Genomic DNA, 19,420 nt, shown 5'->3' with positions numbered 1-19,420 from the left:
CGCTCATGCAGGAAGGCTTCGGGAGTAAACCCCACGGAAAAATATGGAGCTGGAGTCCTTACGTTGAGGTCAATGCCGACTGACAACTCCTGCAGTTCCACTGGTGCCAAACTGTATCTGTCTCTGTTGTGACTTTGGATTTATCAGCTGCACGGAGAGGGGGAGCCTGTTGCATGGGGCTCTCCATATCGTACTGCCCTGGCTTACGTACGACAGCTAGGGTCAACCCCAACCATCGGAGGGCCTCCTAGATGTACAGACAGATGACAATAAACTTGAACTTGACTTGACTTGAAAGAAAAGTTATCTTATTAAAGCACATAGTATTTGGAGAAAAAGTGAAATGTTTGATGCAGATAGACAGCTTCCTCTTGCTGACGTGTGGGGAGTGCAAAGCCAGAAGACAACAGCTACTGGTCAGGACTCAGCAGAGGAAACATGATTTAAAATCAGTGCATTATGAGTGTTTGGAATTCTCCAAATAGGGCTCTGTCTTCATTTACAGTGTTTACTCAAGGCTGAGACTGATAAATCTTTGGACACTAAGATAGAAGGGATTATGGAAGTGGAAATCAACTTTAAACTTACTGAACAGCAAGGTGAGCTGAGAGACTGAAGCCTTCTCTTGTACCTTTGTTCCACATTTCTAATGTTCCTATATATATATATATATAACTCTACCACGGACTTCAACTACTGCACAGAGTCTTGTCATCTTCAGAAGTTTTTGGATGACTCTGCCATAGTTGGATGCATCAGCAAGGGAGATGAGGCTGAGTACAGGGCTACGGTAGGAAACTTTGTCACATGGTGTGAGCAGAATTATCTGCAGTTTAATGTGAAAAAGACTAAGGAGCTGGTGGTAGACCTGAGGAGAGCTAAGGTACCGGCGACCCCTGTTTCCATCCAGGGGGTCAGTGTGAACATGGTGGAGGATTACAAATACCTAGGGATATGAATTGACAATAAACTGGACTGGTCAAAGAACACTAAGAAGGGTCAGAGCCGTCTCTATTTCCTGAGGACACTGAGGTCCTTTAACATCTGCCGGACGATGCTGAGGATGTTCTACAAGTCTGTGGTGGCCAGTGCTATCATGTTTGCTGTTGTGTGCTGGGGCAGCAGGCTGAGGGTAGCAGACACCAACAGAATCAACAAACTCATTCATAAGGCCAGTGATGTTGTGGGGATGGAACTGGACTCTCTGACAGTGGTGTCTGAAAAGAGGATGCTGTCCAAGTTGCATGACATCTTGGACAATGTCTCCCATCTACTACATAATGTACTAGTTGGGCACAGGAGTACATTCAGCCAGAGACTCATTCCACCGAGATGCAGCACAGAGCGTCATAGGAAGTCATTCCTGCCTGTGGCCATCAAACTTTACAACTCCTCCCTTGGAGGGTCAGACACCCTGAGCCAATAGGCTGGTCCTGGACTTATTTCATAATTTACTGGCATAATTTATATATTACTATTTAACTATTTATGGTTCTATTACTATTTATTATTTATGGTGCAACTGTAATGAAAACCAATTTCCCCCAGGATCAATAAAGTATGACTATGAAATCAACTATAAACTTACTGAACAGCAAAGTGAGCTGAGAGACTGAAGCCTTCCCTTGTACCTTTGTTCCACATTTCTAATGTTCATATATATATATATAACTCCACCATGGACGGTCCCAAGCCCAGCTGCGAAAGGAGGAGGGTTGGGCATTGGGCTAGCAACCCCATCCCATAAAAACTCAGAGCTTCAGAAGCTCCAATGTAAGCTCCGAAGACCTCGTTCTTGAAGGCAGAGGACTCTGGCGAGCTGCTCTCGGCGGCCTATGTCCCAGCAGGGGTGACAGGTTTAAGAGATGAGAGAGATACATTGCATCCTTCTGATTTAGGATTTTGATCTGCTTTCTTTCTTTGCAGCAGATTCAGCTTTAACTTATTTATCTATCACACGTATATCAAAACATTGTGACATGTGAATCATATCATTAAGACCCCACAGTAGACTGAAAGAATCGATGACATTCTCCCAGGTTCAGCTACAAGCTCCACGACGTGCAATAACATAATATCTTCCCAGCAACCACCCCCGCCCCCACCCCAGACTTGTTACGTACACGCACACATTGTACAGTGGATTCCAGTTAACTTGGCCATTGGTGAATCAGGACAGCCACTTACTTGGAACAACTCGTAAAAAACAAAACTAATCAAGAAAATAGCCAGGATTCCCTCGTTTATCTGGGACACTATGTTGCTTAATTGGGAAAGAGACTCTTGCTGAACAGTTTCTAACTGGCATCAGTCGTGTGTATTTGTGTGGCCGTTAGACACTACACTGTGCTTAAAGCAAACAGTTTTTAAATAGCGTTTTGTGTGTGTGTGTGTGTGTGTGTGTGTGTGTGTGTGTTATCACTGATAGCTGGCAAGAAATAAGCAGTAAGACAACTTGGAACTCTCTTGCTCACCGCAGTTTCAAGCATTCAGGCTTGGAGATGCCAGAAAGTGCTGCGAGTCAAAATGAAACTATTTCACTACCTCAACAGGTTGGGAACTATGAAGAATTTGAAGGTTTCAACAATCATTTTGAATGTTACAATGAAAATGAAGGTTTGGAGGATGAAATTGTCAAAAGCATTGTATGAACGTGTGGAAGTTGTGGTTAAAGCAAGGATAGCCTGGGGCAATTGTAGTCAAGCAAGACCTTTGAAGTGAGACTGCAGACCAGATAGACTATGACAATGTGTTCTTAAACCAGGCGAGTGCGGCCTCTGTACTGAGATTTTTCTAGCAACACACATCAAAGTTGCTGGTGAACGCAGCAGGCCAGGCAGCATCTCTAGGAAGAGGTACAGTCAACGTTTTGGGCCGAGACCCTTCATCAGGACTAACTGAAAGAAGAGCGAGTAAGATATTTGAAAGTAGGAGGGGGAGGGGGAGATCCAAAATGATAGGAGAAGACAGGAGGTGGAGGGATGGAGCCAAGAGCTGGACAGTTGATTTTTCTAGAAAGATCTTCCTAAAACATATTTACCAATAGGTGGTGCCAGAGACAAGATAACAGAAGGATGTGAAACAAACCCAAGAACGAAGGCTGTTGTTTTTATTAACTTCAAAATAGCATCAGCTGTTCCCCTGAAGTTTCGATTGACTTTAACACCTCTTCTGTGAATGCTGATTGATCTTGTGAGTAAATAATTCAAATATATACAATTTACAATTATCAATATCCGTAGAGATAAGCCAATTCTGTACAAAAACAGCAGTTTTCTGTACAGACTTCAGAACAGTATGGGTGACAGGGGCCCATACTGTTCTCCTTCAGCACAAGCAAAAAGAAAAAGAATGCTCGAGTTGTAAGAGTGAGTGTGTTCTGGGCCCAGCTATCTTACTTAGGTGATGACCGTTATTTCAATAAAGGCAGTCCATTATCTGCACTGATTTTGTTCATTTACAGTCAATCAAAGAACATGGCAGCATACACTGGCTTAATTCCTTCATTGGTAACGATTATGAACTAGTACTCAGTTTTATAGTACGGTAGTAATATTGGTAGTCTTCTAATTTGCTCCATATTTCATTTAAATTCTCAGTTAAAAGGTAGTATGCCTTTTTTTAAAAATATCTTTTTAGCTACTTCCATGAAACTTTGGTTAAATGGAGCAGCTGCTTAATTGGGCCAAAATGTACTGGTCCCAATGAGTCCCGATTAACCAGAATTCACCGTATTTCCACCAACCCTCTCCACCTCCCACCCCCAAGATGTTCAGTTTACTGTGCTACTCCCCATCTCCAGAAAGTATTTAAGATACAAAATTCTAAAAACAGGAAATGGAAGAGAATGAACTGATAAAAGATGAAATCTGTTCCCCATCACCTTCACTACCATCGATTCTTAGCCAAGCATTCTTGCTATATTTGGCACTGACGATAGTCGGAAGAGACAGAAGTTATGAACTGGCAGAGGAACAGAGCTACATAACAGACTGCAATATGCCAGTATCAAAAAATAACACCTAAAGCCAACAGCACATAGGATACATTGGCAGTAGAGAAGAGAGAGTGGAGAGAATGAAAAGAAGAACAAGAAATCCCAAGAGGTTCAATAACCCAGAGTTATGTCTACATTTCCTCAAGCAATGGATCCAGGAGAGCATATGTTAGGCTTACATTTCTCTACTCATCCAATTAACTGGTTTCATATAGTAAATGCAGAACAGTCTCTAAATAAATAATAAATTATAAGCAAAATAACGTTCAATTTATCTCCTATTCCTAAAGGATCAGGGTACTCTATTCCTGGGAGCTGAAGTTACAGTATTTTAAGAACGAGCAAACCTGGGAAGCAATGAGTTCCTTGGGGATGTTGGAACCCCCACCCAGGCATTCCACATTCTGAACGCAGCAAGTCACAACAGTTTCTATTTCTCTTTAGTGATACACAGCATGGGTACAGGCCCTTCGGAACCCGACAGCCAGCGCCGCCCAATTACACCCATCTAATGAAATAACCGACCAACCCGTATGTCTTTGGAATCAAGGAAATAACCCGAGCACCCGGAGGAGACACAAGTGGTCAGGGAGAGAATGTACAGACTCCTTAGAGACTGCAGTGGGAATCGAACCCAGGTCACTGGCACAGTAACAGTGTTACACAATATGTCAAATGAAAAATCAAGCTCTCCGCAACTTCTTTTGAAATTCAAATCTTTTATTCAGTAGGTGGGAGGTGTACAATCAGTTTATTTTTGCATTGTTTCTCCAGCTGCACTTATCAATGAACCCCCCCACCCAAACATTACATAGAGTACGTTCCACTCCTATAATATCCCTATCAATGAACCCCCCCATCCAAGCATTACAAAGTACGTTGCCCTCCTGTAACATCCTTATCAATGAACCCCCCCCAAGCATTAGAGTACGTTCCACTCCTATAAATATTAAACATGCTCCCTGCTCATCAGCCTTGAATCTGTAAGGTACATCCTAATCCCAAAGCTTCCCACAGGCCCCAATTTATATCAGGCCTACACACAAATATCTATCTTGGCATCTACGCCACACGAGGTTTCGAATAATCAAAGCACTGAGAAGAAGAGAAAGGTTAAGTAATATTGCAGTCCCCCAATATCTTGGAAGGAAGTGGGGCACTGGAAAGTCCTGCGAGCTGCGGAGAAAAGCTGTTGGACATAGCCAGTTAACAGCATGCATGGAAAAGTAAAAGTACCTACCTAATGTTTTCAAAGGAGTTAACTGCCCAGATGTCCGTCCCCAGAATGTCGTAAGATGTCTCTTGGTTACTGATCTGGAAACAAGAGAAACGAGATGCACAGAATCAGCATTAGTACAAACCCTGGATGTTGATTGTATAATAAACTGATGAAGGGTCTCAGCCTGACACATTGACTCATTATTCCTCTCCACAGATGCTCCAGCATTTTGTGTATTTTGCTGTGGAAATCCAACACCTGCAGAATCCCTTGAGTTTATTACATATTGCACGCAACATTACGTTACCGCACACTACAGGCCCTTCAGCCTACAATGTTGTACCAACCCCTTCTTTAACCTACTTGAAGATCAATCTAACCCTTTCCACGCACACAGCCCTCCATTTTTTGCTGTCATCCATATGCTGAAGTTGCTAGGTTTCATGCAGTGGTGGCAAATTCTACACAGAAAGTCATAGGTTCAAACTGCACACCAAAGACCTGACCATATAATCTGGGTTGACATAGCAGTGAGAAAATGCTATGTTAATTACATATATCATCCTGGGAAAGGTTTCACTGCTAATGTAATGGTCTTTCTGTAGAAGCAGTGTTTGGGTTATGGTTAGAGGTAACGGGTGCTTTGGAATCACAAAATAATCTGCAGATGCTGGGGTCAAAGCAACACTCACAACACGCTGGAGGAGCTCAGCAGGTCGGGCAGCATCCGTGGAAATGATTAGTCAACGTTTCGGGCCAGAACCCTTCGTCAGGACAGTAGAGGGAAGGGGCAGAGGCCCTATAAAGAGGGTGGGGGGAGGGTGGGAAGGAGAAGGCTGGTAGGTTCCAGGTGAAAAACCAGTAAGGGGAAAGATAAAGGGGTGGGAGAGGGGAAGCAGGGAGGTGATAGGCAGGAAAGGTGAAGAAGGAATAGGGGAAAACACAATGGGTAGTAGAAGGAGGCGGAACCATGAGGGAGGTGATAGGCAGCTGGGGGAGGGGGCAGAGTGAAACTGGGATGGGGGAAGGGAGGGGGAGGGAATTGCCGGAAGTTGGAGAATTCTATGTTCATACCAAGGGGCTGGAGACTACCTAGACGGTATATGAGGTGTTGCTCCTCCGACCTGAGTTTAGCCTCATCATGGCAGTAGAGGAGGCCATGTATGGACATATCCGAATGGGAATGTGAAGCAGAGTTGAAGTGGGTAGCAACCGGGAGATCTTGTCTGTTGTGGTGGACGGAGTGGAGGTGCACGATGAAGCGGTCCCCCAATCTGCGTCAGGTCTCACCGATGTAGAGGAGGCAGCACCGGATGCAATAGATGACCCCAACAGACTCAGAAGTGAAGTGTTGAATGTGAGCTGTCCAATGAAGGGAGTGTGTTTTCGTGCTGTGTGTCTGATATCAGGATAATCTGGGACTTTTGTTCGCCGGGAGGTGGAGGGAGAAGAGATCGTAGGACTCGACCCGGAGCAGAACCATGATTCAGCAAAGCCTAGGGAGATCGAAAGGAGGATCAGCGAAGGGGAAACCGTGAGCTCCAACTTGTGCACGTTAGACTGTTTCATTAACATGGGTCCTTTTCTTTTCTTGCTTTTTCTTTACCAACCCTTCAGTCAAATTAAGAATCATAAAGCTAAATCGTTTAATTGTATGTGGTGTACTGTCCGTTATTTTGTGGCACTGATTTATGACGGTAAGAAATCACACAGCACCCACACAAAAAAAAAGGGTTTCAGGGTGGACTCAAACCTCAATCTCACAAGTTTGGCGGGGCCACAGATTGTCTTACACAGCGACAGAAACAGAGTGCTTCAGACACACTTCAAACTGAAATCTGACCATTTTTATTAGGTGTAGTTCTTGAGATACGGCGCAAAAACAAACAATCAATCGAACAGCAAGAAAGATTTCTGCAGCTTTACAATTATTATTTGTTTGTGAATGAGACCAGAGTTGGAACACAGTCTCATTTAATCTCTATAACGTTTAGTGGGGTCTCCATGTGTGTAAATGCTCCTTAATAATTCTTCACTTCTCTGTCGAATCTTTTAAAATACATTTTATGCTTTACCTTTGCATGATTTTTCTACTCAAATATAAAAATCTGAAAATGGAACCTTTGTTATTAGAACTTTTAGTATCATCAAGCTCCTGAACCGTGTGACTAATTTTTCTCAGCTCAGCGCTGAACTGATCCCACAATCTATAAACTCACTTTCAAGGACTCCACAATCCATGTTCTCAGTATTAACTATCTAGTTATTTGTTTGTTTCTATTTACAGCATATTTGCCCAGATTGTCTTCTTTTGGATGTCGACCACTTGTCTTTGTGTGCAGTTTTTCATTATTCTATGGTATTTCTTTGTCCTACTCTGAATGCCCACAAGAAAATGAATCTCAGGGTAGTATATGGTGACATATACATACTTCGATAATAAGTTTACTTTGAACTTTGAACCTTAATTTTAGCACAGGGCACAAGTTCAAGACTGTCAGGGGGCAAAGTCAGTGTAGTTGCTATTACTAAGAAGAAGGTGCTTGGGAAGCTGAGAAGTCTGAAGGTAGATAAGTCACCTGGATCAGATGGACTACACCCCAGGGTTATGAAAGAGGTGGCTGAAGAGATGTGGAGGCATTAGAAATAACCTTTCAAGAATCACTAGATTCTAGCATGGTTCCAGATGACTGGAAAATTGCAAATGTCACTCCAATCTTCAAGAAGGGAGAGAGGCAGAAAAAGGGAAACTATAGGCCATTTACTCTGACCTCATGGTTTGAAAGATGTTGGAGCTGATTGTTAAGAATGAAGTCTCAAGGTACTTAGAAGCACAAGATAAAATAGGCCGTAGTCAGCATGGCATCCTTAAGGGGAAATCTTGCCTGACAAATCTGTTGGAATTCTTTGAAGAAATAACAAGCAGGATAGACAAGGGAGAATCAGTGGATGCTGTGTACTTGGATTTTCAGAAGGCCTTTGACAAGGTGCTGCATATGAGGCTGGTTAACAAGATAAAAGCCCATGGTATTACAGGAAAGATACTGGCATGGATAGAGCATTGACTGATCGGCAGGAGGCAAAGGAGGAATTAAGGGAGCCTTTGCTTGATGGGTGCTGGTGACTACTGGTGTTCCACAGGTGTCTGTGTTGGGAACATTTCTTTTTACATTATATGTCAATAATATGTCAATGGAATTGATGGCTTTGTGGCCAGGTTTGCGGACAATACGAAGAAAGGTGCAGAGGAAGGTAATATTGAGGAAACAGGTATGTTGCAGAAGAACCTAGACAGATTAATAGAATAAGCAAAGAAGTGGCAGATGGAATATAGTGTTGGGAAGTGTATGGTCATGCACTTTGGGAGAAGGAATAAAAGTGTAGACAATTTTCTAAACTGGCAGAAAATTCAGAAATCTGAGGTGCAAAGAAATTTGTAAGTCTTCATGCAGTACTGTGAGCAGTTGTGGGCCCCTTATCTACGGATTTATCATATGAAGAGTGTTTGATGGCTCTGGGCCTGTACTTGCTGGAATTTAGATATCGTTGAAACCTATCAAATGTTGAAAAGCCTAGTCAGAGTGGATGTGCAGTAGATGTTTTCTATAGTGGTAGGGTCTAGGACCAGAGAGCACAGCCTCAGAATAGAGGGACGTCCATTTAGAACAGAGATGAGAAAGAATATCTTAGCCACAGGGTGATGAATCTGTGGAATTCATTGCCATAGGTGACTGTGGAAGCCAAGTCACTGAATATATTTAAAGCAGAGCTTGACAGGATCTTGATTGGTCAGAGTGTGAAAGGTTACTGGGTAAAGGCAGGGAATGCAGTTGAAAGGGAAAATGGATCAGCCATGATGAAATGGCTGAGCAGCCTCGATAGGCCAAATGGCCTAATTCTGCTCCTGCCATTTATGGTCTTATAGACACATAGAAAACCTACAGCACAATACAGGCCACTCAGCCCACAAAGCTGTGCCGAACATATCCTTACCTTAGAACTACCTAGGCTTACACATAGCCCTCTATTTTCCTAAACTCCATGTAGCCATCCAGGAGTCTCTTAGAAGACCCTATCAGTTCCGCCTCCACCACCGCCGTCGGCAGCCCATTCCACACACTCACCACTCTGCGTAAAAAACTTACATCTCCTCTGTACCTACTTCCAAGGACCTTAAAACTGTGCCCTCTCGTGCTAGCCATTTCAGCCCTGGGAAAAGCCTCTGACTATCCACATGATCAATGCCTCTCATTATGTTGTACACCTCCAGCAGGTCACCTCTCATCTTCCAAGGAAAAAAGGCCAAGTTCATTCAACCTATTCTCATAAGGCATGCTCCCCAATCCAAGCAACATCCTTGTAAATCTCCTCTGCACCCTTTTTATGGTTTCCACATCCTTCCTGTACTGAGGCAACCAGAACTGAGCACAGTACTCCAAGTGGGGTCTGACCAGGGTCCTATATAGCTGCAACATTACCTCTTGGCTCTTATATTCAATCCCACGATTGATGAAGGCCAATGCACCGTATACCTTCTTAACCACAGAGTCAACCTGCACAGTAGCTTTGAGTGTCCTATGGACTCGGACCCCAAGATCTCTCTGATCCTCCACACTGCCAAGAGTATTGCCATTAATGCTATATTCTGCCATCATATTTGACCTACCAAAATGAACCACTTCACACTTCTCTGGGTTGAACTCCATCTGTCACATCTCAGCCCAGTTTTGCATCCTATCAATGTCCCGCTGTAACCTCTGACAGCCCTCCACACTATCCACAACACCCCCAACCTTTGTTTCATCAGCAAATTTACTATCCCATCCCTCCACTTCCTCATCCAGGTCATTTATAAAAATCACGAAGAGTAAGGGTCCCAGAACAGATCCCTGAGGCACACCACTGGTCACTGACCTCCATGCAAAATATGACCCGTCTACAGTCAATCTTTGCCTTCTGTGGGCAAGCCAGTTCTGGATCCACAAAGCAATGCCCCTTGGATCCCATGCCTCCTTACTTTCTCAATAAGCCTTGCATGGAGTACCTTATCAAATGCCTTGCTGAAATCCATATACACTACACCTACGGCTCTACCTTCATCAATGTGTTTAGTCACATCCTCAAAAAATTCAATCAAGCTTGTAAGGCACGACCTGCCTTTGACAAAGCCATGCTGACTATTCCTAATCATATTATGCCTCTCCAAATGTTCATAAATCCTGCCTGTCAGGATCTTTTCCATCAACTTACCAACCACTGAAGTAAGACTCACTAGTCTATAATTTCCTGGGCTATCCGTACTCCCTTTCTTGAATAAGGGAACAACATCTGCAACCTTCCAATGTTCCAGAACCTCTCCTGTCCTCATTGAAGATGCAAAGCTCATCACCAGAGGATCAGCCATCTCCTCCCTGGCTTCCCACAGTAGCCTGGGGTACATCCTGTCCAGTCCCGGTGACTTATCCAACTTGATGCTTTCCAAAAGCTCTAGCACATCCTCTTCCTTAATATCTACATACTCAAGCTTTTCAGTCTGCTGCAAGCCATCCCTACAATCGCCAAGATCCTTTGCCCTAGTGAATCCTTTGTTTCAGTATTCACTAGGGAAAAGGATCTTGGTGATTGTAGGGATAACTTGCAGCAGACTGAAAACCTTGCTTCAGTAATCACTAAGTACCTCTGCCATCTCCGGTTCCATACACACTTTTCCACTGTCACACCTGATTGGTCCTATTCTCTCATGTCTTATCCTCTTGCTCTTCACATACTTGTAGAATGCCTTGAGGGTTTCCTTAATCCTGTCCGCCAAGGCCTTCTCATGGCCCATTCTTAAGCTCCTTCCTGCTAGCCTTATAATCTTCTAGATCTCTATCATTACCTAGTTTTTTTGAAACTTTCGGAAGCTCTTTTCTTCTTGACTAGATTTTGGTATATAGTTCCACATTCCTAACCTCAGAACTGTGTCATCCAGGCACCAGAGACCGTGGAGGAAATCTCTAGAAAGTTGTAGTTGGGGAGGAGAAAGAGGCTAAAAAGGGCTGGTTTTCTTCGGATGGTTCGAAAAGGATGAACAGGAAGGGGCCTATAACTCTTGGCAGAATAGCCAATAGGTCGGGGGTTAAGTTTAAGTTAATTGCTAAAAGGAAAATGAAGAAATATTGTTTTACCTTACACGTAGTGAGTATCTGGGACTCAGTCTATAGAGAGAATGGAAACAGGAATCCTTCAACCCATTGAAAAAGCACCTGGATGCTAACTTGAAGACCCTGAACCCTCAAGGTTATAGGCCTAGATTGATTTATTTATTCATGTATTTAGCGTGGAAAAAGCCATTCTGACCCAAAGGGCCGCACACCCAGCAACCCACCTATTCAACACTAACCTATTTACGATGACCAATTGACCTACTAACCAGTACGTCTTTAGACTGTGGGAGGAAACTGGAGCACCCGGAGAAAACCCAAACAATCATGGGGAGAACATACAAACTTTTTTACAAACAGTGCCAAACTCCCGAAAACCCCAAGCTGTAATAGCATCATGCTAACTGTGACGCTATGTAGGAAACAGGATTACACCAAAGCTCAATCCCTACTACATTCATTTTGAATAACACTTTATTGACTTTCTATGGTAATATTTTGATGTTTTGGTCGGTTGTAAATATGTACAGTCGTATAACAAACTTGAACTTGACTTTTGGTTAGCATGGATATGATGGACCTTCTAGACAGTAACATCTTACAACTTTCGGATTGACACTTTTCATTTTTTTAACCTGCCATCCGAGATTACTAGACTGTGGTAAAGTTGAGACTTTTGCCATGTAATAAGACAATAATATATAGGAGCAGAAGCAGGCCATTCAGCCCATCGAGTCTGCTCCACCTTTCAATCATGGGCTGATCCAACTCTTCCAGTCATACCAAATCCCTGCCTTCTCCCCATACCAGTTGTTGCCCTGGCTAATCAAGAAACTATCTATCTCTGCCTTAAATACACCCAATGACTTGGCCTCCACAGCCGCTCGTGGCAACAAATTCCACAGATTTACCACCCTCTGTCTAAAGTAATTTCTCTGCATCTCAGTTCTAAATGGATGTCCTTCAATTCTGAAGTTGTGCCCTCTTGTCCTAGACATCTCTACCATGGGAAGTAACTTTGCCATATCTAATCTGTTCAGGCATTTAACATTTGGAATGTTTCTATGAGATCCTCACTCATTCTCCTGAACTCCAGGGAATACAGCCCAAGAGCTGCCAAACGTTCCTCATACGGTAACCTTTTCATTCCTGGAATCATTTTCGTGAATCTTCTCTGAACCCTCTACAACATGCTGAGGATGTTCTACGAGTCTGTGCTGGCCTGTGCCATCATGTTTGCTGTTGTGTGCTGGGGCAGCAGGCTGAGGGTAGCAGACACCAACAGAATCAACAAACTCATTCGTAAGGCCAGTGATGTTGTGGGGATGGAACTGGACTCTCTGACGGTGGTGTCTGAAAAGAGGATGCTGTCTAAGTTGCATGCCATTTTGGACAATGCCTCCCATCCACTACATAATGTACTGGTTGGGAACAGGAATACATTCAGCCAGAGATTCATTCCACCGAGATGCAACACTGAGCGTCACAGGAAGTCATTCCTGCCTGTGGCCATCAAACTTTACAACTCCTCCCTTGGAGGGTCAGACACCCTGAGCCGATAGGCTGGTCCTGGACTTATTTCCTGGCGTAATTTAACTTACATATTATTATTTAATTATTTATAGTTTTATATTGCTATATCTAAACTCCATTCTTGGTTGGTGCAACTGTAACGAAACCCAATTTCCCTCGGGATCAATAAAGTATGACTATGACTATCAGGATATCGTTTCTAAAATAAGGAGCCCAAAACTGCACACAATATTCCAAGTGTGGTCTCACAAGTGCCTTACAGTGCCTCAACATCACATTCCTGCTCTTATACTCTATACCTCTAGAAATGAATGCCAACACTGCATTCACCTTCTTCACCACCAACTCATCCTGGAGGTTAACCTTTAGAGTATCCTGCACAAGGACTCCCAAGTCCCTTTGCATCTCTGCATTTTGAATTCTCTCCCCATCTAAATAATTGTCTGTCCATTTATTTCTTCTACCAAAGTGCATGACTATACATTTTCCAACATTGTATTTCATTTGCCACTTCATTACCCCTTCCCCTAAACTATCTAAGACTATCTGCAGGCTCTCTGTTTCCTCAACACTACCTGCTCCTCCACCTATCTTTTGTATCATCAGCAAATTTAGCCGCAAATCCATTAATCCCATAGTCCACATCACTGACATACATCGTAAAAAGCAGCGGTCCCAACAACGACCCCTGTGGAACTCCACTGGTAACCAGCAGCCAGCCAGAATAGGATCACTTTATTCTCACTCTTTGTTTCCTGCCGATCAGCCAATGCTCCACCCATGCTAGTAACTTCCCTGTAATTCCACGGGCTCTTATCTTGCTAAGCAGCCTCATGTGCGGCACCTTGTCAAAGGCCTTCTGAAAATCCAAGTACACCACGTCTACTACATCTCCTTGGTCTACCCTGCTTGTAATTTCCTCAAAAAATTGCAGTATGTTAGTCAGGCAGGATTTTCCTTTCAGGAAACCATGCTGGCTTTGGTCTATCTTGTCATGTGTCTCCAGATACTCCATAATTTCATCCCTAACAATCAATTCTAACAACTTCCCAACCACTGATGTTAGGCTGACAGGTCTATAGTTTCCTTTCTGCTGCCTCCCACTCTTCTTAAATAGCAGGGTAATTTTCAAACCATTAAACTTCCTGAGCACCTCCCCAGTCGTAATTTTCGCTGCACAAACTTCACTTCCCTTACACTCTTGAAATGTCCGGTATACTGCAGATGTCTTCCACTGTGAAGACTGATGCAAAACACGCATTCAGTTCCTCTGCCATCCCTGGATCTCTCATTACAATATCTCCAGTGTCATATTCTATTGGTCCTGTATCTACCTTCAACTCCCTTTTACCCCTTATATACTTAAAAAAGCTTTCAGTATCTTTAGTACCTTAATGGAAGGAGGATACAAAGTGATGGAATAATAATACCTGTCTCAGGTAGAGAAAAACCTAAATTACACCACACTAACCCATCGTTCTTCATCACAATCTCAAAGCATCATTTCTGGTCTTTGGAAATATTAGAATGGCCGAAATCAGCTCCTCATGTAACCAATGATACCAGCTGGTAATGAAGATCCACCTCCTTCCATGAGATTATTCAGTTGTGGTCAAGTACAGCACACTACCTGTAAAATATTCTCTAAAGCAAAGATGATTTCAAAAATAATGAAATGAAAAGTTACTAAAAATTTAAAAAAACTTTGCCTTTAAAACTGCATCAATTCTCTTGGGTACACTGTCGTGCAGTGTTATAAGAAAATCGGCTGGTAGGTTATTCCAAGCATCTTGCTACAGTTCTTCTGCAGACGCTGGCTGGCTTGCTTGCTTCTATCTCTCCAGGTAATCCCAGACATCCTCGATGATTACAAACAAGAGAAAATTTGCAGATGCTGGAAATCTAAGCAACACACACAAAATGCTGGAGGAACTCAGCAGGCCAGGCAGCATCTATGGAAAAAAGTACTGTCAACGTTTCAGGCCAAGACCCTTCGGCAGGACTGGAGAGAAAAGCTTAGGAGTAGATTTAAAAGGTGGGGAGAGAGAAACACAAGGTGATAGGTGAAACCTGAAGGGGGAAGGATGAAGTAAGGAGTTGGGAAGTTGATTGGTGAAAGAGAGAGAAGGCCATGGAAGAAACAAAAAAGGGGGGAAGGAGCACCAGAGGGAGGTGATGGGCGGGCAAGCAGATAAGGTGAGAGAGGGAAATAGTGGAGGAACGAGGAAGTAGGGGTCAGCATTACCGGAAGTTTGAGAAATTGATGTTCATGCCATCAGGTTGGAGGCTACCCAAACGGAATATAGGGTGTTGTTCCTCCAACCTAAGTGTGGCCTCATCATGACAGTGGAAGAGGCCATGGATGGACATGTCGGTATGGGAATGGGAAGTGGAATTAAAATGGGTGGCCACAGGGAGATCCCGTTTCTTCTGGTGGACAGAGCGTAGATGCTCAGCGAAGCGGTCTTCCAATCTATGTCGGATCACACCGATATACAGGAAGCCAAACCTGGTGCACCGAACACAGTAAATGACCCCAACAGACTCACAGGTGAAGTGTCGCCTCACATGAAAAGACTGTTTAGGGCCCTGGATTGTAGTGAGGGAGGTGGTGTTGGGGCAGATGTAGCACTTGTTCCACTTGCAAGGATAAGTGCTAGGAGGGAGATCAGTGGGGAAGAATGAATAAGAAATAAGAATGAATAAGAAATAAGAAATAAAATAAAAGGGATAGTATCAATTCCAAAGAAGTAGCATACAAATTAGCCAGAGAAAGTGGCTCACCTGAGGACTGGGAGAAATTCAGAGTTCAGCAGAGGAGGACAAAGGGCTTAATTAGGAAGGGGAAAAAAGATTATGAGAGAAAACTGGCAGAGAACATAAAAACAGACTGTAAAAGCTTTTATAGATATGTAAAAAGGAAAAGACTGATAAAGACAAATGTAGGTCCCCTGCAGACAGAAACAGGTGAATTGATTATGCGGAGCAAGGACATGGCAGACCAATTGAATAATTACTTTGGTTCTGTCTTCACTAAGGAGGACATAAATAATCTTCCAGAAATAGTAAGGGACAGAGGGTCCAGTGAGATGGAGGAACTGAGTGAAATACATGTTAGTAGGGAAGTGGTGGGATTGAAGGCAGATAAATCCCCAGGGCCAGATGGTCTGCATCCCAGAGTGCTTAAGGAAGTAGCCCAAGAAATAGTGGATGCATTAGTGATAATTTTTCAAAACTCGTTAGATTCTGGACTAGTTCCTGAGGATTGGAGGGTGGCTAATGTAACCCCACTTTTTAAAAAAGGAGGGAGAGAGAAACCGGGGAATTATAGGCCGGTTAGCCTAACGTCGGTGGTGGGGAAACTGCTGGAGTCAGTTATCAAGGATGTGATAACAGCACATTTGGAAAGCGGTGAAATCATCGGACAAAGTCAGCATGGATTTGTGAAAGGAAAATCATGTCTGACGAATCTCATAGAATTTTTTGAGGATGTAACTAGTAGAGTGGATAGGGGAGAACCAGTGGATGTGGTATATTTGGATTTTCAAAAGGCTTTTGACAAGGTCCCACACAGGAGATTAGTGTGCAAACTTAAAGCACACGGTATTGGGGGTAAGGTATTGGTGTGGGTAAAGAATTGGTTAGCAGACAGGAAGCAAAGAGTGGGAATAAACGGGACCTTTTCAGAATGGCAGGCGGTGACTAGTGGGGTACCGCAAGGCTCAGTGCTGGGACCCCAGTTGTTTACAATATATATTAATGACTTGGATGAGGGAATTAAATGCAGCATCTCCAAGTTTGCGGATGACACGAAGCTGGGTGGCAGTGTTAGCAGTGAGGAGGATGCTAAGAGGATGCAGGGTGACTTGGATAGGTTGGGTGAGTGGGCAAACTCATGGCAGATGCAATTTAATGTGGATAAATGTGAAGTTATCCACTTTGGTGGCAAAAATAGGAAAACAGATTATTATCTGAATGGTGGCCGATTAGGAAAAGGGGAGGTGCAACGAGACCTGGGTGTCATTATACACCAGTCATTGAAAGTGGGCATGCAGGTACAGCAGGCGGTGAAAAAGGCGAACGGTATGCTGGCATTTATAGCGAGAGGATTCGAGTACAGGAGCAGGGAGGTACTACTGCAGTTGTACAAGGCCTTGGTGAGACCACACCTGGAGTATTGTGTGCAGTTTTGGTCCCCTAATCTGAGGAAAGACATCTTTGCCATAGAGGGAGTACAAAGAAGGTTCACCAGATTGATTCCTGGGATGGCAGGTCTTTCATATGAAGAAAGACTGGATGAACTGGGCTTGTACTCGTTGGAATTTAGAAGATTGAGGGGGGATCTGATTGAAACGTATAAGATCCTAAAGGGATTGGACAGGCTAGATGCGGGAAGATTGTTCCCGATATTGGGGAGGTCCAGAACAAGGGGTCACAGTTTGAGGATAGAGGGGAAGCCTTTTAGGACCGAGATTAGGAAAAACTTCTTCACACAGAGAGTGGTGAATCTGTGGAATTCTCTGCCACAGCAAACTGTTGAGGCCAGTTCATTGGCTATGTTTAAGAGGGAGTTAGATATGGCCCTTGTGGCTACAGGGGTCAGGGGGTATGGAGGGAAGGCTGGGTTCTGAGTTGGATGATCAGCCATGATCATAATAAATGGCGGTGCAGGCTCAAAGGGCCGAATGGCCTACTCCTGCACCTATTTTCTATGTTTCTATGTTAAAATGGACAATCTTGAAATTCAGCTACACTTTTGGCAAATATGACATTGTAGCCATCTCTGAAACTTGGCTAAAGGATGGCTGTCATTGGGAGCTGAACATCTAAGGGTATATGGTGTATTGGAAAGATAGGTTAGTAGGCAGAGGGGGTGGTGTGGTCCTGTTTATAAGAAATGATATTAAATCCTTGGAAAGGGATGACATTGGATTGGAAGGTGTAGAGTCCCTATGGGTTGAGTTAAGAAATGGCAAGGGTAAAAGCAGGAGATAGAAAAGGCGTGTCGGAAGGGCAGCGCCATGATAATCGTTGGGGATTTTCACATGAAAGTGGATTGAGAAAACCAGGCCAGTACTGGACCTCAAGAGAGAGAATTTGTAGAATTCTAAGGGATGGCTTTTTAGAACAGCCTGTTGTTGAGCCCACTGGGGTATCGGCTGTGCTGGATTGGGTGTTGTGCAATGATCCAGAGGTGATAAGAGAGCTTAAGGTTAAGGAACCCTTAGGGAACAGTGATCACAATATGATCAAGTTCACATTGAAATTTGAGAAGGAGAAACTAAATTCCAATGCGTCAGTATTTCAGTGGAATAAAGGAAATTACAATGGCATGAGAGGGGAACTGGCCAAGGTTGACTGGAAAGGGACTCTAGGGAGGAAGGTGAGCAGAGCAACAAAGGCTAGAGTTTCTGAGAGAAATGCAAGACAAATATATTCCAAATAAGAAGAAATTTTCAAAGGGAAGAAGGACACTACCGTGGTTGACAGAGCCAAAGTAATATCAAATGAGAGGGCATACAAGGAAGCCAAGCTAGTGGGAAGATAGAAGATTGGGAAGCTTTTAAAAACTTGCAGAAGTAATCTATGAAAGTCATTAGTAAGGAAAAGCTGAATTATGAAACGAAGCTGGCGACTAATATCAAAGAAGATATTAAAAGCTTTTGTAAGTACATAAAGGGTAAAAGATAGTCGAGTGTAGATATAAGAACAATAGAAAATGATGCTGGAGATATTGCAATGAGAGACACAGAGATGGCAGAGGAACTGAACGCGTATTTTGCATCTGCTTCACAGTGGAAGACGGCTGCAGTATACCGGACATTCAAGAGTGTCAGGGAAGTGAAGTATGTGCAGTGAAAATCATGACTGAGAAGATGCTCAGGAAGCTTAATGCTCTGAGGGTGGATAAATCTCCTGGATCTGATGGAATGCACCCTCGGGTTCTGAAGGAAGTAGCTGGAGAGATTGTGGAGGCATTAACAATAATCTTTCAAGAATCGATAAATTCTGGCATTGTATCGGATGACTGGAAAATTGCAAATGTTACTCTACTATTTAAGAAGGGTGAGAGGCAGCAGAGACTTAGATAGTTTAGGTGAATGGGCAAAGCAGTGGCAAATGAAATGCAATGTTGGAAAGTGTATGGTCATGCACTTTGGTGGAAGAAATAAACGGGCAGACTATTATTTAGATGGGGAGAGAATTCAAAATGCAGAGATGCAAAGAGACTTGGGAGTCCTTGTGCAGGATATTCTAAAGGTTAACCTCCAGGTTGAGTTGGTTGTGAAGAAGGCAAATACAATGTTAGCATTCATTTTGAGAGGTACAGAATATAAGAGCAGGATGTGATGTTGAGGCTCTATAAGGCACTCGTGAGACCACACTTGGAGCATTGTATGCAGTTTTGGGCTCTATTTTAGAAAGAATATACTGACATTTGAGAGGGTTCAGAGAAGATTCACAAGAATGATTCCAGGAACGAAAGGGTTACTCTATGAGGAATGTTTGGTAACTCTTGGGCTGTGT

General features: G+C 43.4%; 1 protein-coding gene across 4 annotated transcripts in view; it reads right to left on the bottom strand.

Annotated features, from left to right (window-relative positions):
• The window catches only part of ctif (CBP80/20-dependent translation initiation factor), a 233,910-nt gene that overhangs the window by 123,155 nt on the left and 91,335 nt on the right, over window positions 1-19,420 (bottom strand). For all 4 annotated transcript variants that reach the window (XM_063042593.1, XM_063042592.1, XM_063042594.1 and 1 more), the window contains one exon: window positions 5,238-5,311. In XM_063042593.1, coding sequence (XP_062898663.1) covers window positions 5,238-5,311 — 74 coding nt within the window. The remainder of the gene's footprint in view (window positions 1-5,237; window positions 5,312-19,420) is intronic.

The sequence above is a fragment of the Mobula hypostoma genome, chromosome 3 (assembly GCF_963921235.1).
Source record: "Mobula hypostoma chromosome 3, sMobHyp1.1, whole genome shotgun sequence".
Classification (NCBI taxonomy): Eukaryota; Metazoa; Chordata; class Chondrichthyes; order Myliobatiformes; family Myliobatidae; genus Mobula; species Mobula hypostoma.
The sequence above is the reverse complement of the archived record's forward strand: the minus strand, read 5'-3'. Positions and strand labels throughout refer to the sequence as shown.